This window comes from Grampus griseus (assembly GCF_964374135.1).
Source record: "Grampus griseus genome assembly, chromosome: 6".
Taxonomy (NCBI): domain Eukaryota; kingdom Metazoa; phylum Chordata; class Mammalia; order Artiodactyla; family Delphinidae; genus Grampus; species Grampus griseus.
In genome coordinates, this window is record NC_139000.1 from 58,244,460 (window position 1) to 58,269,628 (window position 25,169).

Sequence of the window (25,169 nt, forward strand, 5' to 3'; positions counted from 1 at the left end):
AAAAGGCATCCTTGAATGTCTTATATTATCCTCTTAATCATTTGACATTTTCTCTCTTTTAACCATACCTGTTCCTTCCTTATACAAATATTGTACAGAGAAAAACATTTCAAGGTATTTTCAACATCTAAATTGTCAACACAAATGTTGAATAAGACAAGCTTAGCTTTGCATTAGCTCTGATTATAAACTGAGCTACTAAGACTCGCTTTACTTCAGGCTCCTCATTAGTAAAATGAGAGAAAAAAATCCTCTACCTCAGGACTGGTATTGAGATTAAATGCGCTAATATGTAGAATAAAGTGACTTGTTAGGTATAAGAACAATGCGCGTTTTAAGCATTTTGGCATACAGTGCAGTTTTTGTAAGCCTATTATTTTTGTTGAGTACTATTATTATTAGTTGTATGGACATAACACTTTCTGAACCTCAGTCTCCCATCTATTAAGTAGAGGAAATACTTCACAGGATTGCTGTGAAATCACTTCGGCATATACCGTTGATTCTAGGATAGGGTCCCAACACCCAGTCCAGTGTCCCGTCCACACCGCATGGCCTCTAACAGATGTCTGAATCCAAGCTAAGCATTGACAGTGCTTTCCCCTTTTCACTTTCGTCAGACAAAATGAAAATTGAATCATTTGATGTGTACAGTAAAACAGCATTGTGTTATACAAGAAGTGGATGGGTGGAACACCACAGAATGACATTTAAAGTATTTACTCGTAAGTTTTCAGTTTAACAGCCTAGTGACAAGCCACTACTTTGGCACACACTGTGGCTTCATTCAGTATTTTAAGCTAGCAGGACATTATTCCATTCAGTCTAGTTCTACTGTGTTATTTTATTTAGTTTTTAGAAGAGCTTTAATTTCCCCACCTTTTAAAAAAATCTCCATATAACATTTCATTAAACTATACAACAGGAAGTGATCTAGTTTAGATGAGAGGGGAAAAAAAAAATAAAAACAAGTTCCAGAAAAATAACTCTATTTGACAACCATTACCTTTCTGAAAGCAAATTTTTCTAAACCTAGGTAATTAATTTAAAACTTTCCATGTCAACATCCACAATGGTTTTATATTTTTAAGTTGAAATATGAGTCTCTCAATCTAAATTCATGGTTTATTCTTTTTTTAGATAGTGGAACATTCAAATGTCTGACGGAACAAGTAAAATACTTCAAAGATTACGCTCCTTCTAATAAGTAAAATCAATCTAATTTTTAAACTGTTCATCAACTAAAAAAACCTCCTATTTGTAATAATACAACCCCAACAGCATGAGGGGAAAAATGGTGATTATTCGATTCAAAGACAAAAAGCCAAAAGCTAAATTAGCCTGCCTCTGTCCAAGCGACTGAGAATTTTTTTTTTTAATCACAAATATTGCTAGGACTTGACACTTGCACATGCCATTTTTATAAAGTAATTACTCAAAGGTGAAGGTGAGGTAGATGACTAGAACACAGAGAGGGTGAAGGATAGAAAGAAAGAAATAGAGCAGAAACAGCACTACGTTATAACTTTCAAAAAGACTAGGTTTTAACAATGTTAACTAGTCCTTTTTGTATCTAAATAACCTGTTAAACATATTTCTCTTATATAATTTCACCCAGTAAATATATCTGTATTTCATGTTCTATTGTTTCCTTTTTGTATGTTTTGCCACATGAATTCAAACAACACTGAAGAATATGTTTTGTTGTTTTGTTTTGTTTTTTTTTTAATGCCAAGGTTAAGTATATGAATTTGGGTCTAGGACCAAAGGTGGCAGGACCTGGAATAAGTGAGGGGCATCAGAGAGACTGTGGATGGAGCATTTGAAAAGTTACTGCAATAGGAAAAAGGAAACTCTGCTCAGTTAAGGTGTTGGTAGCAAAATGGAAAGACGTGGGAAAAATTAAGGGTCACCGTGTAAGTGATGATGTGGGAATGCATAGACAAGTAAAGGCAAGACAACAGGAATAAGTAAAGGGAAATCCAGAAGCTTCCAACCTGGACAACAGAGCAGAAGCACGGTGGTGCTGTTGACTGATACAAGGACACGACATCTGAGAGGGAAGCTCGTTGAGATGGGAAGAGGATGAAAACTTCTGCTGGGGCACACTGAGGCTGGTGGAACCTCCAAGTACAAGTGGTACTATTCTCGACCTTGCTCTACTTTCCTGAATGCTGCAGATCACAAGACACATAAGGGAGATGGTTCTCCCTGGAAACTCTCTCCCCATGACAAAGTACAGCTACACACTTCCCAGCCAGCAGGCCAGAAGCTTCACCTTTGAAGGAAAGAAAGGTAAGTTCTGGGTCCACAATACAATCCTCTAATCAGCTTTAGGCAGGTTACCACAGACAATGGATAATGCAGGCAAATCTGCCCCAGCAGGAAGCTACAGACTCCGTGCTACAGCTACTTCTGTTTGCCAAATGCACCAGAATCAGGTCCTTAAGCTACAGTTCTTCCAACCGATACCAACCTGGGATAATGTGGAAATTACTGAGAGGTGGTACAGAGCCAGCCTGTGCCAACTGCATGCCTGGCCCAAAGACCATGGCTGGGTCCCAAATTAATCGATACTAAGAAAATGTGTTTCTGTTAGGAAATCAAAGCCTTGTATACGTATGCGGAGAATCAGTTGGCCTAATCTTCTGAAAGCCTCATCTTCAATGGGTTAGTATCTGAGGTGCTACTGAAGGGGACAAGTGGGCACATCCATTCAAAACAGCCTGACAAGTCACAGTAGGACTGGATCCCAAATCAAGTGTGTACCTACCTGTCTTTGCATTGTCTGAACTGAATGCTGTAGCTTACACTGTCTGTATATCTTCATGTGCACAAACCAATGGCATTTAAACTTGGTCCCAAATTATTTATTAATTTCTAAAGGCTTAGCATTTGCTGTTTTTATTACCTTCTAGTTTCTTAAGTATCTTTGTGACTTTCTATGTCCATTACACAGTGTTGTTTTCATAGGAGTGACTGACATAAAGGAAAACAGCTCTCTACAAGGTGGTACCAGTACTGTAAAAAAAACCTGCATTTAATGAGGACTCTAAATGTTTCCTCCATCTTTAAAGTCTCTGTTGGATTAGGATTTATTATAGACGTCAATTTTAGTTGCATGTATCTTTTCTCTCACTTACTAGAAGTATCTACACAACGTCTATAAAAGTAACCCTCCTGAAAACTTCTTTAGAAAGACACCAAATATGAAGAAAAAGTAAATTCTGGTTAAAAGTTGCATCAGGCAAAAGTCTAAAGTGAATCTTGAGTAAATGTGGACAATATTCAATAAAATAACTTTTCGAGAATATATAAATGTATTAATATGCAATTCAGACTGAAATAGTGTTTCCAAAATATTATGTTTCAGATTTTTACATTAGTCCACGAATAGCAGTTTTCATTTTATAAACCTATACGTACAATCTACCTATGGCTCCATAATAATAGTAGTTTAAATGAAACTAAATGTACTTCTAGGTGACAATCTCACAACAATCTTATTATGTGTATTCAAAAGGCATCTTTTAAGGGTTTTTGTAGCATGCTCTGTATTAGCATTGTATAAAACAATCATTAACAGTAAAATAAACTATAGTGCATTATACAACAGATTACAGTGTAGCCTCACAGTGGTAGATCTATATGTTCTGACATGGAAACAGAAGCCAGATACTGTTCTGTAAAAATAAACCCAGATTGCAGAACAATCCATGTAATGTGATTCTACTAGTTAAAGCAAAACAAGCTTCAACTATAAAGCCCTATGCATGTGTTCCACAGCTATTAAACTATAGTATACTGGAAAAGATTTGGAAAGATATACAACAAACTGCTGCCTCTGAGCAGGAAGGTGATGAAGAGCATCTTTCATTGTTTACTTCTATGTGGTTTGAAATATTTTCAAAGAGAATGCATTTATGTATGTTTCAAAAGTAAAAAGGAATATATTAAAAATGGGAAAATTTTGCATTCTTCTACGAAAGACCATTCGCATGGTTCAACAATTATCTCAAGTGTGATTACTTAAAATTAGAAAAAGTGACTTTGAATTACGAAATGTTCTGTGATTAGCTATAGCATTAAGACTTACTACAGAGTATTCGATGTCAAAATTTACATGAAAAGAATTATTAATATCACATCAATAGCTAAGTTTCATGTTTATAGTCACCATTCTATCATTCAATAATATAAACCTAAGATTTAATCAGTTAATAAAGGGCTTATATTTTACTTATATCTTGTCTTTTTGGGGGGTAATTTTAGTTTTCTATTACATCCAATACATAATGGGTATTCAACCCACATGGCTTTTGAAAAGACCAAATAACGAATGTAACAATTACATACATGTTAAGACAAAGTTACGTAGGAAATATTTTAAAGGACAAGTTGCATTCTTTGGTGTCAGTGGCCTCATCCATTTCTGGAAGAAGGGAGGAGAGCAGGAAGAGAGAGGGATGGACCCTATCCCTGACACTAATGCTGAGGATGTAAACATTACTATACACTATATGCTTTCATCCTAGGGAACAGAGCACTTCAACCATACTTAGAAACAGAGACTATTCCTCTAGTGACTTTTTTATTAAAAATAAATTTAAGTGAGAATAAAGGCAGACTAATATATTATAGCATCACAGCATCTCTGACATCATCATGCTGTGTCTTCTGCCCAAAGCTTGAATCCTTTGACTCTCCAGGACCCCCAGAAAATGACTGCTCACCTCTACCTACTAAAATTACTCTGGTAGTTTTCAGGAAGCTGAGATCATTCCAGAGTTCTTCCTGGGATCAATCCAAAAACCTGCCACTTTCTGATCCACACTGGGCTGTTTGAGCTAACACAAAATGAGTCTAATCCCTCTTCTACATGACAGTCCAGAGGCAACCACCAACTTCATAACTGGTTTTGTTATTGTCCTGAAGCCCCTGAGGGACCAGAAGAATTACATTTCTACATTCTCAGGCCAACTGTCTTCTCTGTTAAGAACTTTCTGAAATTAATAAGTAGTCTGTCTTCCTATTCAATGAACAATACAGTTATTCCTGTACTATTTCCCTTTTTGTCTCTAAGATATAGTAAAACTGAAGCCCTCGTAGTTTGGTAAATTTGGAAGGCAATTAATGAGAATATGAGTTTCTCTTTTTTTAGTTTTTTTAATACTATACTATTATCTTTAACATACTGCCCTTCAGGCACAAATATGATATGAATTAATCCATTATTAGTAAATGTCATTTAAGTTAATTCAGTTTCCAGAAAGTAGCAAGGGCATCACACTGATCTAGCCACAGTTTTGCTTTGGCCTTCCTCACAGTATCCATTATTAACCTGTGTGGTATCTCACCAGACTGAATGCAGGCAGAGAAGTTTCTCACTATGGACAAAACTATACCTGGTCAGAAGCTGATCGAACCTCTGACCTCATGAGTCTCATTACAACAACTGCAGGAACCAGTCGCCTTATTTGACCTCAGCTGGGAACTCACGTGTTGGGTGACATAAATTTCTGGCCGCTCTGTGAAAGTGCCATGAGTACTGATTTGGGAGCCATGAGTCAATTTTAACAAGTAGGTGAATTCATAAACATGGAATCCATGAATAATGAGGATCAACTACTAGAGAAGATAATCACTTAAGTATTTTAATAAGTGCGAGTCAATTCCATTTCTCTCTTTTTTTTATAGAAGCCTAAAATGTAGAATTCTACAAAGACTATCTTTACAAACACTACTGCTGCAAAGGAGTTTATGCAAAACAAAAAAGGAAAAATAAGAAATCAGCGGCCTGGAAACCTGGGATCATGGACATCTAGGACGTCGCTACATTCATCTAATCACTTACAGGGACAAGTACTTCCTCCGCCTGTCTGTTGGCCAAAGTGCAAGGCAGAGCTGCGCTATATTCAGCCCTGAGTAGTCCTCGTACGACAAAGAATCTGCACAGAGCAGGCACCTCCCTCAAAGGAAAGGGCCTCTTTCTCACTCTCTGAACAGGTTCCCCAGCTCAAACCACTTTAGAGGAAAGGACTGTCCATCCTTGAGACTTCTTTGCTCCTTCTTTGTTTGACCTGCTAATTCTTTCTCCATTTGGGGGAAGAAAAGACTCTTTTTTTTTTTTAAGCTTCCTCTTTCACTGCCAGTCTGCTTTAATAATATTCAGCGGGCTTTACGGAGAATGACATTTTAGACCGCTGGAACTCAGTTTAGCCACTGAAGCTGAGCACAGCTGAAGAAAACACTCAATTAGCAACTCCAACTTCAAAGGCTATATTATGCTCTCCTCAATACACACGTGTAACTCCCATTAGCATTAATGGGAGTTGTGGGAGCCCACAGCTCAGAGAATATACCTCCAACTCTGTTTGCTTGCAATTAGACCTTAAGGCCCAAACTTTTCAAGGAAGGCACAGTAAGTACACTGAGTACTCAAGCAAAATCAAGTGAGTTCACTTTGGGAAAGTAAGCTATCACTCCTATTTAAACATGAAGAATGAGCTGTTCAAATTAGGTCTATTTTCATTTCATTTATCCCCTTACGTGTAGACAATGGTCTTTCATGGTGTTTTGGAAAAAGAGCCACTCCTCTGTTTTAAAAGTTTGGCTATATGTTTTCATAAGCATTATTCCATGTCGCTTAACAGCCTAGCCTCAGAGGTAAAAATATCTAATAAGACCAAGACCATTTTAAGTGACTTTCCTGCACAAAAAAATCCAGCGCAGCGTCTGGATCCACACACATCAATCTACACACTCATGCAGTACCTTTTCCTGCCTCCTGCTTTACTGTAACCTAAAGTTGGGAAAAAACTGATTTTGCATTTAAAAAGAAATCAATTTGAGAAGAAAATGCTTGTCTCAAATGATAAATTAGTTTATATCAGGAAATAACGATTTTTCTTTCTTGACCTCATTCGAAAGAGACTTGCCCATAGTTTTCAACATGGAATCAATACACATTACAGCTTCAATAAAACATCAGTATATGTTAGGTAGTCTGTGCTACATTCACAGTCTTGATCATACCTCCGTGGAGAAAATAATCTTGACTGAATTATTACCCTTTAAAACAATTCATTCTCTGCTGTTCGCACACTCTCCCCAAACTTTAAAGAAAAGGTCATGAATAATAACCTTGATATTTTATAAAGAACATTTACTCAAGCAACTTCAAAGATATAGAAATAAATTATTCATCTAGTAGTGACACATATTATAATCCTTTTTACCTTCAAATATATATGAACTTTCTAATTACGTCAGAAATTAAGGTTATGTTAGGTACTGGGCCATAAATACAAATACAAAGCAATTGAATTGCAACAGGCCAAGGAATGTGTCAGAAAGACAACAGTGTCCCCATCAAACTTAAGGGAGCGCTGACATGTCGGGAGAGTTTCAAATTGTAACCAGGCAGATGAACTGGGTGAAAATTCCATTTTTAAAATTTCATCAAATACAGGGTCTTCATAACATCATTTTGTACTTAATATTTCATATATTATCTTACAAGTGGATAGCAACCACCTCTTCACAGAATTTTAAAACCAATGTGTTAAAGAATGGAGCATCTCAAAATAGAACACAGTGAAACCTTCCTTCAGATTCTATGGAAGTCTGAAAAAAGAGTGATAAACATAGATGAGTTACTACGGTTAACAGAATTATTAACGATGGCAAATGTGAGAAGCAATTCATCATTTCTTATCAAAAAAGATTGTGGATTGTTTCTATCATACACACAACCTAAATCATAAATTTGAAAACTACTCAACTAGAGATACCCTCTTTTCAGAGGATACCTCATACCCAGAACCACCTTTCACGTGCAAGATAAAGACTATTACAGAGGGTCTAGACAGTTTCATTCTTAGAGCTCTGAATTACTCTGGCTAAAACTGCTAACAATTCTGGTGTGCTATTAATCTTGCTGGAGTGATTATGTCTTCTATATTGCTGAGACTACCTTCACCAGCTAATCTGAAACATCCAGAATTGCGGCTGGCACAGACACAGCCACTTCCTTATTTAGAAGTAATTTAGCTGGTAATGCTCTAACAGGGGGCTATCAGTGTATAAAATGATGTTTATTCAAACACCCAATGAACACAACCATACTCTACTTTCCATAACTTTTGTCTAAAACATTAGTTTTATACATATATACATTCTTTTTTTTAATATTCTTTTCCATTATGGTTTATCCCAGGAGACTGGACATAGTTCCCTCTGATATACAGTAGGACCTTGTTGTTTATCCATTCTAAATGTAATAGTTTGCATCTACTAATCCCAAATTCCCAGTCCATCCTTCTCCCTCCTTTCCTCCCCGTTGACAACCACAAGTCTTATCTCTATGTCTGTGAGTCTGTTTCTTTTTTGTAGATAGTTGAAGAATCTTTTTTTTTTTTAACACAGTCTCTCTTTATAAAAGAAATAAATATACTTCCATCTGAGAATTCATGAAACTCAGGTGTCACGAGATGTAGCATAAACTGATGGCTACTAACAACAGTTACCTAAAATACTTGCGGAAAGAAGGAAGAGAGAGAGGAAAGATGGGAAAAAGGAAGAGGAGAAAGAAGAAATCTACCCAGTACCTCTGATAAGGGCTGGTCTCTGGAACACCCATCTTATGAGCTGAGAGGCAAGTGAAATTGTTTATACTTCTCAGGAGAAGGAACTGAAGTATCATTTTGGAGAAATGTCTGATGACTGCACATCAAGGGGAAGTACAAAACCTGATATATGGAAGTCATTTATTTCTAGTCTTAATGACTAGGCTGAAGTCAACTTTGGATATGTCACTTGGACAGTCCCAAATTGTAAAATTTACTGACATATTATTTCAACAAATATTTGAGTACATGCTTTGTAACCTCTCCTGTCTAGGTGCATACAAGCATGGATAAGTCAAACATAACACCTGCTCTCATGGGATAAGCAATACCAATTTCATTCCTGTTTAAAAGGATCAAAAAGATCCAAGTTGTTTGAATTAGAAAAATAAGAGTCATTGAAGCATGAAATAATAAAACTGAGTGAATAAACTTTTATGAAAACAGGTATTTCTATGTGTACCTATCCTCCTGCATAAAAGGGTAAATTTAGTTTCTTTTCTTTATTTTCAGACTCTTTTGCAAAAGTTGCCATTAAAAGCCACATCTGATGGTGCAATTTTAGCACAGAACATACTCAATAGGAAATAACTAACCAGAGAACTAAAGATGTGCCTTCTTTGAGCCTTGCTTTTTTTTTTTTTAATACTAACTTTGAAACTGGTACGATGTCCCACTTAAAGCCCTTGATTTTATTTTTTTATTTATTTTATTTTATTTTATTTTTTTGCGGTACGTGGGCCTCTCACTGCTGTGGCCTCTCCCATTGCAGAGCACAGGCTCCGGACGCGCAGGCTCAGCGGCCATGGCTCACGGGCCCAGCCGCTCCGCAGCATGTGGGATCTTCCCGGACCGGGACACGAACCCGTGTCCCCTGCATCGGCAGGCGTACTCTCAACCACTGCACCACCAGGGAAGCCCTGGTGATTCTTAATTGTGCAGGAATTTTTTTTCTTTTATTATTTGTATTTATTTACTTATTTCTCTTTTCCAATATCTGTAAAACATGAAAATGTAAACAGGTTCTGTGATGTCTCCTCAGTGAGAAATCTGAAGATCTTGTAAATATTCATTTTACAGAAAAACTCTTTAAGAAAAGCAGCCTCAACCATGCCTGTCTTCCTCCTTGTCTCTTTTCTGACATACAAGACAACATGTCACTCACAGAGAATAAGCTCAGAAATTCATTTGATGAATTTTGTAAATAATAACACTAAACTTTATAACTAAATTATATTAAAAGTAAAATTATGAATCCATTAGTGTCTTGCAGACAAGACTATTTTGCTTCAGTGATGGTGCTGGTGTTGGTGTTGATGTTCGGATAGAAAGAGAAGCAATAGAAACATTGGCCTTTTCGAATGGAGGAATAAAACATAACCAGACAAAGTTCAGTTAACAGGGGGTCGGGGGAGGGATCCTATGTGAAGCGTACAACCATCCTTATGGAGAGGGCAGCATGTGTTCACTCCATGAGCACATTATATGTTAAACAGAAGAGGAAGCAAACACAGCTAAGATCCTCTCCATAAATGTAGGGACTCAGAATTTTAAACATTTGGCAAAGTCCTTTTAAGTCTGCTGATCAAAGGAGAGTGAGTCGGGAAAGACATTCATCCTACCATCTGTTAGACTCACATCCACAATTAATATTCTTTATCAATCATATATCTCTTAGTTTTATCTTAGTGGTAGATCTAGATTCTATAACACTTGAAACATGAAATTTTAGAGGTCTACTTTATGAAAACAAATGCAAAAATACTACTTTTGCAAAATTTAGGGAAAAAAACAAACAAACATACAATCAACTGAACATACTACTAGGCCCTCCCAGGGCTTTGGAAGGCACCAGGTAAGTGAGAGCCTTGACAGTGAAGTTTCCTTAGCTGCAGGGTAAATCTGTCTCTACCTCAACTCCACATCAGATTACTTCCCCTCCACCACCCCCCTCTAGATTTTCTGGCACCAGAACACGGAGATGGTTTGGTGAGGGCCTTTCACCAAGGAATCATCACTGGAAGACACAAGAAGAATGGCCTCTGGGCTTAATCAACACTGTTTGCATGTAGTTGGTCAGGCTTTTTAAAACATATCATATCAACATATTTTGTTTGTTTTTGAGTTATCAGAGCCATCTTTTAAACATGTTGATACGAAATTAAGACAAGACTAGCTAAACCCCAGTCCTACTGGGCAACACTGAACGTCCTCCTACCTCTTTGTAGCTGGTTTACGGTAAATTACTGCAAAGAACAATTTAAGTCCAAGCGAACTCTTCCTCCTCAGCAATGATTTAGCTGTTGATAAGCTGAGACAAGGGATTTCCATTTGCTGTTGAGTGGGTAAGTGCTAACTTTATTCATGCATCTTCAACAAAGATTAATGGGACTCCCAGTTAAGTCCTCTGTAGCACTTGATGTCAGTTTATAACAGGCTTGGCAATACCTGGAAATTCAGATCTGTCATCATAAGATACTATGACATGCATAAAACTCAAGTGTAAACAGAAGGTTCTTTAGGGTACAGGGTTCTAACCCAAGTTGTTAGGCCTTAGGAAGTAACAGATCTAAGAATGTTCCTGTTTTGAAGTATACACTAATGGATTTTCCTCAAGGGTAGAAGCACCTGAACTTCCATTTTTTTTTAATAAATAAATATTTCATTATGAAAATTAATTTTGTTTAAGGAAGTTGTCTGAGGAAGAAGATGTTTTAAGGTATTTTATTAGTACACATTAAAATCATTTCCTATTTAGGTATGCTTTGTCATCTCCACCCAGAGCAAAAAATAGTCATAAAAAATGGTGCTGAAATAATAACTCCTTTTACTATTAGTTGGGAGAGAAACAAATGGGAATATTACTTTGAAGGTAATTACTTAAGCTTTTTATTGCATCATATTTTCTCAAAACCCAAGCAAAGTATATCCCAAATCTTTCTACGGATAAAATATAATTTTCCCTCAGAACATTTTTACTCATCAGGAAAAAAAGGCAAGTTTAATTTTTCTGTCAGTTGAGGCGTCATACGTCAAACACATTTTACATTTCAACAAACCTTACTGTCATATTGATGGAATTTTCAAGGAGACATTAGTCCTTCTTATGCAAGTACTAACTTAGAAAGGCGTAAGCTGAATTACTGTGAGCACACCTCTAAAAATAGACCTCATTATCCCCAATGACAGTATATATGTATAACTGCCTTGTCGTTTTGACCAAAATTATGGTTTCTGTCAAACAGAGATTGTAGCTTCCTTGAAGGCAGGAGGTGGTAATGTCTTTTCCATCTTTTTAGTCCCAACACTTGGTGCAATCCTTGGCATAGGGAGAACCATATTATCAAATGAATAAATTCATGAATTTAATACAAATTGCTTCTCATGCACTGTGTGCTTATCTTTGATGTGGAAGCAATACATTCTGTTATTTCTGATTTTTAAAAATAAAACCTTACATGAAGTAGTTCTGGAAGAAAAAATATTTAGAAATGCCTTTGTTAAACTTGTCATTTGCTCACTCAATCAACAAATATTTACTGAAAACTTATAACATGTTGAGCACTGTGCAGGGTGCTCAGTCTTGAGCAGAGAAAAGTCCTGCCTTCATGACACTTCTAGTCTAAGTATGGGAGATAACTCTGTTGCGGATAAAAGAAAAGCTCCCTCTCATTTTCTCTTAAGTACACACCCTAATCACTTATGTCAGGATGACATTCAAATTTTAAATACTCTGTGGAACCCACAGTAGCCAACTGGTGGCTCATGCATCTGGCCCATAGAATTATTAGTGGACAAGGCAGCACAACTTAATGACTATAAAGTATGTGTTTCCCTGGCCTTACAGAGATGGCTCTGCCTGTGCCAGAAAAGTCTGCTTTACAAATACGGCAGTGCCCTTTAATCGAAATAATTTAAAATGAATTATTGATAATTGTAATATTACTGGTAGTAATCGTATTGGTAAGACTAACGATATCCTCCACGATGACTCACTTTAACTGAGTGCCTGGCACTTTGCTAAAAGCTTTACGTGGATCATCTCCTGGAATCACCCTCTCAAGTTCAGGCAATAGGCCTTAGTATCTCCACTTAACAAACAAAGAAGCTAAAGCTTAAGAGAAATGTGAGCAAAGCCACAGAGCAAACGGTGGAGTTAGGATTTGAACTCAGACATCTGTTGGCAGGACCCGAACTCGTAACCACACCTTTTTTCACTTCCTACATCCAAGGCAGTAGCATAACCGGAAGAAGAAAACAAACAAAAATCCTTTTCCATTACCTCTTTAAAGGTTGAAACAATATATGAGATTTTCCCACTTCTTCTAAAATACATAACTAATGATGCTGCATTTTCAAAGACGTTAAAAAGATTAATGGTTTTTATCTATTCTGTGATCTGGGACAGTCCAGATATAATAGAACAGAGATCCCATTTTAGGTATGACCTTAGTTTGACCTAGGCGGTCCAAGCAACTGACTATCGGGGCCTAATGTACAAAAAATTCTGAAGACTATGGGAACGTGTGTTAACACAACATTAAGCGCAAATGTACTAGGGGAAAAAAAGAAGTTAAAATTCTTAGATATTGCATATTAGAGAGCATTGTACCAATAAATGATCTTCAGTTGTTCCAAATAACTTGGCAATGCATGTATATTTTCAGACTCTCATATTACCTTATTTCCATGTGAAAAGCTGATTTTCAGTCCTTTGGACTAAGCAATGTTTTATAAGGCACAGAAAACTTTTCCAGAATTGTCAGTCCTACCCTTTTTCCCATCACCATAGACAGGCACTATTCCAGACGCTGAGGATTCAGCAGTGGACAAGAGGGCCAAACCAAAGAGCTCAGCTTCAAACGGATAATGGGAGAAGGCAGCAACTTTTATATCTGAGTCACTGTGCCACATCTAAAGATAAGGAGCTTCAAGTTTAGACATAAGTAATGTGTCTAAACCCATATAGGTCAGAAACAGTGGACTACTGATAGGAACCCATGTCTATCTAGCTACAAAGAGCATTATCTTTCCATTGTGGTTCCCTCTGTTTCACTACCTCTCTTTGTAGCGTTCATTCCATTTGCCTTGATTTTCTGGGTCTCAGTCACACTCTCCATCCTACAGTGACTAATGAAATAATGATCACTTTTGTCCATTATACATAGAGTGAGATAAATTCCTGCTCAAATGGTCTCAATACACTGTATGTGTTTACATAACCATATCTATATACCCCTCTTTATATGTATACATTCATTTCACAAATATTTGTTGGGTGCCCAATAAATGCTAGGAACATTTCTAGGCCAGAGAAAAATATAATGGAGCTTATAGGCAAAGGGGGGAGGGAAACATAAAAGTTTCAAGAAATAAAGAATATAATTTCACATATTGCAAAGTGCTACGAAGCCAACATGTCATACACACACACACTACACTATATACATTGCATGTATAAAACATATATATATGTACACATACATATATATGCAAATATATTTCCCAAACAGAATTTTTGGTTTAACTATACAAGGTGTAAGTATTGATAAATAACAATCAACTTTACTAAAAGCTATCAAGTTCTTATGAGCTAATACTTTCCCACTATCTTTAATTTTCTAGTTGTCTGACTGATCTGTGGTTACCCATGCAATTAAACAAATACTCAAACAAAAAGAAGTATTCATACAAACTTAGAAGGATAGAAAATACCTGAAAGTTGTAATAATAATTTGCTAGTCTCACTCATGATACACAGTTTCACTCTTTTAAACAGCTCTTTTGGTGTTATATTCTGAAAAAATGTAGGCTCTCTTCTAGGAAAACCCAAACTGAGATCAAATCTTATTGCCTGAACACACACATATCATCACGTATGTGAGAAAAAAAAAATTAATAGGGTTACCTTGTGGCCAAAATCTACTTGTTAAAAAAAAATCCACTGTGTGAAAATAATATATGCATATTTAATGCAAGGATAAAGTTTAAAAATCAAGGGTAAATGTTAAAGATACAAAAAATAAGGGCATGGAAAGTTCTGAAATGTAAATTAAAACACAAGCTCATTTAGAAAGATCATAGATAAGACAGTCTTTAAATTGTCCCACTATCTTTAATAAGATATATTAAGAATACTAGGATGTATGTCATCATATTTGTGTTTAATGTGGCATTAATTCACAAGTCTTTTTTTTTAGTAAGATAAAATAAGTTACTTGCTCTTCTAAGGAGCTATATAACTAGGATTTTCATAATTAAACCCTAGATGAGGCATTTGGTATATCTATGCCCTAAATCCCCCCCAAATTATGCATGTACAACTTTGAAAACTACATCTTAATTAGTAGCTTAAAATAAAACTAATTTTGAAAGCCAGAAAGTTGAATTTTTAAAAATTGTTCAAATTTTATCAATGAAAGTCAACCAAATATCCAGTTTTAAAATATAAACATCAATTGCATATAAAGCACCGTGAATTGTTTGATATGTTACTTTCAGTATTTTTAGTAAACCTCTGCAAATTTCAACTCATATAGAGATGGTCAATATTAACTTAGTCACATGATTTCTCACTTGTGTAGTTTAATCTCTTTGGCCAATGAAGTATGTCCCAACCTCATTTTCTTCTACTACTACCTTTTAACTTCTACTCTATTCTGAGCAACTACTGCTTATACCTACCTGTGATGGTTAATTTCATGTTCAACTTGACTGGGCCACAAGGTGCCCAGACATTTGGTCAAACCTTATTTTGGGTGTCACTGTAAGGGTGTTTTGGGATGAGATTAACATTTAAATCAAAAGACCCAGTAAAGCGGACTGTTTTTTCTAATGTGAGGGGGGCCTCATCCAATCAGTTGAAAGCCTGAATAGAACAAAAAGAATGAACCTCTCCCAAATAAAAAAAAATCCTCCTGCCCAATCGCCTTCAAACTAGGATACTGGCACATTCCTGCCTTCAGACTCAAACTGAAACATCAGCTCTTCCTGGGTCTCAAGTCTGGGTCTGCCAGTCTTCACACTACACCATCAGCTTTCCTAGGCTTCCAGCTTGTTGACTCACCCTGCAGATCTTGGGTGTTGTCTGCCTCCTTAATCGTATAAGCCAATTCCTCATAATAAATCTCTTTACATATATAAACAAAAAAAGTATAAATATGCATATACTTATATGGGTTCCATTTCTCTGGAGAGCCCTAATACACCACCCACACCCACCATCAAATATTTAGCAATTTCTTACCTGTGTATATAATCAGGTTCATGAAACTTTCTCTATCCCGAACAGTCTCTCACACTAGCTCTGCCTGATAAAACCCTACATAGTCTTCAAGCCTCAACAGAGACCTCTTCTCTCCCATGATGCATCATCATGGTGGAGTTTTTCCACTTTGCACACCCATAGCACGACAGCACTGTTTTCGGTCACCTCCGCTTGTCTGTGGGTGGTGAGCTGGAAGAACATAGTTCTTCCTGGACAATGTCTTGGACATCATAAGTGAGTATCTGAAGGGCTAGAATACATTGTCACAACATAATACGGCAGGGATTATTTCTGACTGGGTGAAACCCAAAGGAAATCTTAGCTGTATGACCAAGAAAAAAATCATTTCAAACTCTCTGGACCTTGGTTTCTTCCATCAAACACGTAAGAGATTTGGCTCGGTACACCAAATTCCCTCCCAGCTCGACGTTTCTACGGCTCCATTAACAAATCAATCAACAGTAAACACTCACATGACTCAATATTCATTTTAAAATTATCTTAAATAATATAATATGAAGCCTAAAGTAGAAACTGTTCTCACTTAAATGCAGTAATTCACAAGTGCACTCATTCTCTCTGAGCCCTTTTAAGACATAACCCCAGCATGGAAAAACAAGTGATAATGATTAAAAGAAAGCAACATGCATCACCAACAGGAAGGTCCTTAAAAGACTGATCACAAGGGAACACTCAGAGCCTCAGCTCACACACGCTCATTCTCCGAAATATAATAAGTTTTAATGTTTCTCCGCACTAGGGTCTCCACGGAACTGTTCACATGGGCTCCTGCCTTTGTCAACACTGATACGTAAAGAGTAGTTATTTGTAAGTACTACAGAAAGTCAGAAGTTTCTGTTTACTTATATGGCTCTGCCCACCACCAGCTCTTTTCAGCATGGAAATGCAGTACTCAGAGAGGCTTTATCGTGTTGGTATCAATGTATTCCAAGTACTCAACTATTTTATAAGCCTTTTCAAAGAATCTTCACTCGGTACCGTAATCGTCAGCAAGTTTGTTCTGTGTTGGCCATCCTTCCTTTTGTTTCAGTCTTTCCTAAAAATCCTTTTGTGCGACAGTCAAGCAGCTGTGCTTTGTTCTTTAATGTTCCTAGCTTGGATCCCCAGCCGAGACCATTTTATAACATAAACGGCAAAGTACCATTTTCACAGCAGGGACAACTGTGTTCATCTTCAAAAAGAGGCATTAATAAAATGAGACTGTAACGAACATGCTAATTCTGATCACAGGGTAGTGCACGATGGCAGAGAGTTGACTGCCTTCTCCCTGAAAGATAGTAAAAGTTGTTTTTGTTTTTTTTTTTTAAACAGCTGCTATAATGGCTTACTTTTTTTTTTGAAACAGACCTATTATGCAAACATTTCTCTCCATTTCCCAGTGAAATGCCTTTTCTGTCTCATGCAACTGCTCACTGTGTGTTTTACTATATCAGTAACAGTCACCTTCAGGGAGCAGGGAGCATCTTTTTTCCATCTTGCAAGAACTGACTTGTTGAAATAAGCATGTCACCAAATCACAGAAAGCTAGAAAGCAGGGATCTGAGTGATCACCAATTCACTGCCTTCCCTGTGCACACGGCACCAAGATAAATAAAGAAGTAAAAGAACAGGGAAGTTAATAGATTTGCTCAAGATGTCACAGCTACTGTGGGACAGAGCCAGAGCTGGAACTCAAATTACTGGAGACCTGGACTTGAGGACTTTGTGTATTATGTCTTGATGGTGATTATTCATAAACTGTGATGCACGTATGTGGAGTAGATCCTCAAATACAAGTGCCATTTCATAAGGTACACCTGTAAAACTAGGCAACTCAATTGTCTGTTTGGCCAGCTATCTTTTGTTGACAACAATTTTACTTTGTGTGTGCTCTAGGAACAAGCTAGAAGATAACAGCAACAATGGTATATATCATACTCTGTTTTCTTGTGGTAATGCTCGTGCTGGTTTGGGGATCAGTGTTATTTCAGAATGGGCAAGTCTCAGCAGATAATCCACTAAACTCAGAAAAATGACATAGTACATGCTGTTTTGGATGACAACAAAATGTGTATTTTCTGATTACTACCTAAAAAAAACACCTAAATTCAAGAAACATGACATTTAGACATCTCAGACTATCAGAGACAAAGTTGACTAAATTTTTCTAGAACTTTCTCTTAGAGAGGGGGAGTCATGTGAGCAAGAAAAAGGGATTCTTCTTTTTTTTTTTTGGCCATGCAGCACAGCATACGCATATGGAATCTTAGTTCCCCGACCAGGGATCGAACCTGTGCCCCCCGCAGTGGAAGCACAGAGTCTTAACCACTGGACCACCAGGGAAGTCCCAAGAAAAGGGGATTCTTGTCTTTCTACTTGTCTAAAACAGGCAGATGCTCCTGGACTCTTATAGGAAAGAAAAGTCTATGGAAGGTGATATCTCATTTTCCCTGTCCAGTGGTGGACAAGATATATCTGAGAGAACATTTTCATCCCCAGTTATCATACATTACAAGTAATGTAATACCTTTAGACAAGAGGAAACTGTGGCCAGTGAACCAAAGATTCAGAAAGAACCAATTCCATCTGGATGATAATCGCTCTTCTTAAAACACCCTCTCTGGTCCTATACTTTGCCCTTCACTGAAAGCTTAATATCAAATCCAAAGTCCTTAGCAGAATCCCACAATTAGGTAAGACTCAACCCTTAATAACCACTCAGTGAGATGTGAAGGGCTTCACTTAAAGTTCTGCGTAGAAGGGAAACGTGTATGACAACTATGCTCAGCCCCTTTAAGTGCTATAGAACTACGGAGATGGTATGTTCTTGTGTTTCCACAGGCAGGGCAACCAAAAAAAGTTTTAAGTGACCTGGAGGCCATAAGTACCACATTCAACCCCACTTCTCCCACTACTTCTTCCATGAACTGCAGCCTACAGCGTATAAATGGTAAATGCTCAAATATCTCATTCCAGGGTATGTTCAGCCCGAGCTTGTAGTTATCTTTCCTTATGAAAACAGTTTTTCAGAGCGAGGGTAATTTGAAACGAGCTACACAGGGAAGATTTTCCCTGAAGTACTCCCTTCAATGCACATGGGTGGTCAGAGTATTATTTCAATGTCTTCTGCATTAGCTGTACAGGTCAGATGATTAAATCTCCAATTAATTAGGTCCTCTAGTGGCCTGTGTGAAATAAATTAGTGATCTCCATCCAGTCCACTTAGACAAAACCCATCGTGACAGCTGGCACATTTTTGGCATTGTCAGCAGAGTGGGTAAAAAGTAAATGACCCATGTGGACAAAATGGGCATCTAACGATGGGTATGGATGAAAAGTGCAAAGTATTTTCCATCCACTGCAGAGCAGAGAGCTTGAGTATCTGCCGATGTGATTTGCAAGAAAAAGTGAACTTAAAATGAGCACGAAGCCCATCAACTATGGAATGAAACTCTTCACATTCATCTAGTTAACTGTTCACAACGTTCATAATCTAGAAATGTCAGTTTACCACTGGGATATTTGTAAAGACTATTACTAATAGGATTACTGTTATTTAGAAATTTTAAACAAAGAGGTAACTCTAGGAAACAAGATAATTCCCAACTCCACTTATTTCATCCTATAAGGATATATAAAAATATTCTATTTTAAGGTAATGTTTAGACTACTTTTTCATTATTCAAAATACCTTTGAGTTTTTCTCATGAAACATTTCCAAAATTGCTAAACATAGTCTTAAAAAAATAAGGTTTAAGTACTTTACTAGAATTATAAATTTTCATACAAATGTACTTATATATGACAGATATGCACATAGAAAGTCAAGATTACATTAAAATTTTCAAATGTATTTGTTTTATGTGGGAGCTAGTTGGATAAAAGCAGATGAGATGGGAGGACCTCAGTCAACTGGGAGGCAGGAAAACATAAATCCATATGAATGTCTATGTAAAGTGATATTTTCCTCCAACTTCTTGTTAATTCCTTCCTCAAATGCATAAAGATTAAGTCAACCCAAGTGACTGCCACTGTTTCCTTTTAAGGGGTTTGTTCCGGGAACTCAGAAGGCGAAAACACCTAAAAAGTTTCTAATAACTTTTACTTGATTGCATCTTTGTAATACGTTTTCTACATAATAGCATTAGTTATAAACTACATGAATAAGCAAAGATTAAAAGTTTTAAAGAAGACCAGCGAATCTGATTTAGCTTTCTATATGAATGGCCCCCAAAATTACTCAACAATCTTCAGACCTTTTATCTAAGTTTATGTGAACATATACATGTATATCCACATATATACATATTACAGTATGTATAAACATAGTCTCCAAGGTCCCTTTCAGCTCCGAAATCTGACTTCTAACTACTAACTGCTCTTTTTTTTCCTAAAGTCTTATTCTTACCTAACAGATTTTACTCCTCTCTTTACCTTTACAAATATTTAGAATTCACTTCTTTTAAAACCCATTCATACAGTTCAATTATCTATAGTTAACAGACTATGATTTCTACTCTCACTGATTGGGCTTCCTGTCCCTCATGAGTTGGAACTGGCTTTCATGCTTTAGAACTGGTGCCTATGAGCCCATCTGAGAATAAATGACCTTATCTGGGGTTGTATGGCCTGAACTGTGGTGATGTCTCTGTGGGGTGAGTCCTTACATGGCTGTCTGTTCCACACTCCATGGGATTCACCGTTTCTGACCAGCTTTTATGTTAGCTTCTGGGTTCTAAGTATCGCACTGCAGAAATAGTGCTAGAATTCTTACCTTGTTCAGAAAGCTGATCTAGCTCCTCTTATTTTATATAGGTCTGTGTCCTGCTGGAGAGTTAAAACTTCAGCCCTAAATCATATAGTCCATTTGGTTATTACCTTGGTTTATAAGATTACAAATTATCTCTTATCCGAAGCACTTGAGCACCTGGAAATTTCTTTCACGTTTGTAAACCTAACCACACATTTAATTGTATTTTCAAATATTTTATCAACATGTCTATATGTTTACAGGGGGATGGAGAATTTCCTATATGAACACAGTGTGTCATAATGGCCAGAAATGTAGCTCAAATTTGACTTGTTTGTTTTTAAGCAGCATTCTGTTACATGCAATTAAAAGATCTATATCCAGTTGGTCAATATTTCCCCTAAGACTTAGTAAGATTTTATAGTACTTAAAGCACAGTGTAGGATGTATATGTAAATATTATTTTCTAGACTTCTCAGATTGATTAATTTTGGTACTAAACAGATCTAAAAGAAAATATTTTTGATTGTATAAAACATACAGAGAAACATACATGCCTCAAAGCGGGGGTGGGGGGGATGGAATGGAGGAGAAATGCTCTCACTCTATATATGTTCCTCTAAGATTATTCAATTATGATCTCTTCTTTCTAATTCCATTCATCGGAAGAAAGGCTATTTTACTAAGTTGTGGAATCAAGCAAAGCAAAGTTCAAAGCAATACAAAACGAACAGACAAATGCAACTGTGTATGAGAAAGAAACAAAGGCACAGAGGGTTAGTCTGGAAATGTCAACTACGACGCAAGCCAAATTAGGCAATATTCTTATCTCTATGCAAAAGATTGAATTATATATATAATACAACAGAGCATTATTAATCACTAGCCATTATTCTCTACCACTGTCATTCTAAAGGAAGTCTTGGAAGTAGATACACCGTACTACAGATTTAGCAAGTCAGCCCATGCTTTGGGCACATTGCATAAGCCACATAGCTGGAAACACAGAAGGGGACACACTGTTTCCAATCACTCTGCATCAACAGATGTTAGTTCAAGAAATATAAAAGACTGAAACAAAACACTTTTTTTGGACATAAAGAAGAAAGGTGCCTTTCTTGTTCTTGATTCCTCTGCTTAATAAGAACTCATCTTTAGGTAGTAGATATTCCTTTAATTTTGCAAACACCAATGTCAGCTTTGGTAATTTCCAAAAAGTAGTTGCTGACCTAGATATGAAAAATCCACACACAAGTGAAGTTAACATGCAAAACAGTAGCATACCCTGCTTCCTATCAAGGCTCTTTACCAAAAATCAAAATGGTATCTGGCATTTGAAATCAGCACTTCCTTGGGACTTTCTTTCCTTTCCCCGACTAGCATTTTTTAAGTCCTAGGAGAGAAGGCACCCTCTGTCTATTTAAATAAAGTTTGACCCTAATCAGTATTTTACTTCAATTCATTTCCCATTTAAGTGTCATGAAAACTGTAGTCTTTTCAATGATTCTACAAAAGAACACCTGTGATACAGAATTTCAACTACACAAGCAGCAGCCTTGCACTTGAATACTTACCTCGTAAAACTGTGAGTCTGGTGGATACACTTATTTCTCCCACGTTATTCGAGGCCACACATTCATAAATTGCCTCATCTCGCGGAGTCCGTAAGGGTTGTATTCTGAGAACTGATCCAGATCCATCGTCAAACTCTATTACCTATTAGAGGAAACAATAGCTGTCACAGGTGTTGTTACTATCATCTGCCTCTCAGCTAAATCTCTTAATGCAGTGGTGAACCAGCCATTAGGCTCAGAATAAACTCAGAAGCATTTTGAGACTGAATTTTGATACAGGGATGAAACAGAATAATTGCTCTAATGTACTGAATCCTATACGGCAGAATGGAAAGACATGAAACTACATATGCAAAAATGTAGATTTCTTGTCTCTACAGAAAACCATCCAGGGTTTAATCATGAAAATATTCTAGTATATGTATCTAGGGCAATTTGACCTTTTTATTAATTTTGCAAGAGACTTGCTGCTATGATGGATACACTTCTTAAATTATTTTGTCTCTGATAGCACATATGCACATGTGGATCCATTCAGTAATTGGACGATAAGGTGAAGAAATAATGTATGCATAGCTCTTCTGGTTTAAAATGTCTCATCCTGAACAGTATAGATGAGCAAACCATGAAGAGAAACTACATAAATCTAGTACTTAGGCAGCCAATGAAATGGCTTTCATAGCCCCAGAGACTGATGGCATGCATTAATTTTGCCATAAATCATTCCAGAATTTGTTTTAGCTTAGCATTTTCTGCATTTTTAGGGCATTCTTGCTGTAAAATGGAGGCTTGCTTCACCAGGCAGAAAATTAATGTCCTAAACAGTAAGCCTGAATTCACTATCATTATGGACTCTACTTTGAAACAGTTAGGTATTTGTCACCTACTCAAGTAATACTTTTAAAAAATGATGTTGATAATATTGATAAATATGCATACAAAACTGTAGAGTCCTCTACCTGTCTTTTCTATAACTCTGCTGTGTTTTTCCAGCTGTTCACTGAGATGGTGGGTTTTTTTTTTTGCATTTCCCTATGAATAATATATCCATGTGCTTAAATTGTGAATAAATTAAGAATGCTTTATAAATATATTTACTAGATGATCAATCCCAGATTTTGTATATAAGTGTCAACATACGGAAAAAAGAGATTGAATGTTTTTAAGATATGGCCACTTCAAGTCCTTTCCACATCCCATTTGCATTCTAAATTCACAGAGATAGTCAAAACATCCCATTTCACAATGCACCACAATTTATTTTCAACTCTATTAAAAATATCACACACTTTAGAATGAATCTACTATGCATCGTGGGAGAATAAAGTTTCATAGCTACTGGAATCTTTGTCAAATATGCTATTATATATATATATATATATATATTTGAGCATCCTATAGCTTAATGTAGAGAAAGGTTTAAACATCTTTAATACTAATTTAAATTTTGATTTTTTCAGTTTTATTGAGAAATAATTGACATACATCACTATATAAGGTTTAAGGTGTATAGCACGATGGTCTGATTTACATATATTGTGAAATGATGACCAAAGTAGGTTTTAGCTAACATCCATCATCTCATATAGATACAATAAAAGAAGAAATGTTTTTTTACTTATGATGAGAACTCTTAGGATCTACTCTCTTAACTTTTGATTAATTGTTACGTCATTGCATGCTTACATTTCTGAACTACTTCCTAGGTTTAGACCTATTTTCTTCAACAAACAATATACACATTAGATGCTAATATTGTAATCTCCAATTTGCAAACCCGATTTAACACCCAGTATTAATTATGTACCTACTCTAGGCCAGATGCTATATTTGCCACTGGAGATAGAAGAGGGAACAAAATCAGTCTCACTCATACTCTCATGGGCTTTAGAAACTAGTGAAACCAAAAAATACAATATACTGTTACAGATATGAAGGATTCACAGCCCAAGACTCAGTACTATTTGATGTAGCCGTTTTGTGTTAAAATAATTTTTTCTGGATGTTTATTTGACTCTCATTAGGAATTATGTACTGAGCAGACCTCCTGCTTTGAAATGTTTCCTGTTATAATTTAAACTTTGTTACAAGAGTTTGTCAAGAAGCCATCATCACTAGCAAGCATGATGTCAAACTTCTTTGACAAAAAAGTGAATTTCATTTAAACTAAAAAGTATATGTGCACCAAAAGTCACACACACATCATTTCCTATGACAATGTAGGAAATATTTCTCAAAGATTAAGATATTCTTTTTGTTTACGTTTAAATCACTGTAGGTATCTGATCTTCAAACAAACAAAATTTTAAACTTACCATTTGTAAACTACAGGCCAGATTTCAATTTTCACCAGTGTAATTATGCTCTTTATGCATTTGGTCCATTTCCTGCTCTTTGAGAACTGGTGAAAAATGAATAAACTCACAATGCTCTGAATTTTGTCGTTGCTATGTTTCATTTAACTGGGAATTGTTTTAATTTGCCAAACTGTGAATTAGGCTATAAAGTAGTCAGAAACTCAGGTAAGAGGAGGTGAGTTTCACATTTTGGGTCAGTTTGGAGGTCTAAGTGCTCTCTAAAAATCAATCTATCCTCTTCATATTTTAAATTACAGGCATGGTATTGTGTGCTTCTTCCAATTTTTCTCTAAATAGCTTATCACCTACTTTTCTCCTCCAGAAGGAGCAAATTTATAAACCATAGGCTCCTTAAAAACACCCAAAATAATATCTGAATTATGTATCATCATCTTCAATGCACTAAGTTTTCCTGAATAAACAAAATCGACTTCATCAGTAGGTTTATCAACTATCAACCTGGTTGGGTATGTTTCCTTCAGAGCAGTTCTTCACACTAACACACTGGAGCTAAGTTCTCTTTCTAGTCCATGCTACCTGTAAAACACAGGTGTGAAGTATAGTGGACAACTAAATCTGCTGTCCAGTATCCGT

At 36.4% G+C, this 25,169-nt stretch overlaps 1 protein-coding gene across 10 annotated transcripts in view; it reads right to left on the reverse strand.

Moving 5' to 3' along the window:
• Nucleotides 1-25,169, reverse strand: part of PTPRD (protein tyrosine phosphatase receptor type D) — a gene marked incomplete at its 5' end in the record, with an annotated part of 417,042 nt that overhangs the window by 293,159 nt on the left and 98,714 nt on the right. For all 10 annotated transcript variants that reach the window (XM_082656696.1, XM_082656688.1, XM_082656692.1 and 7 more), the window contains one exon: nucleotides 22,219-22,360. In XM_082656696.1, the coding sequence (XP_082512822.1) occupies nucleotides 22,219-22,360 (142 nt within the window). The remainder of the gene's footprint in view (nucleotides 1-22,218; nucleotides 22,361-25,169) is intronic.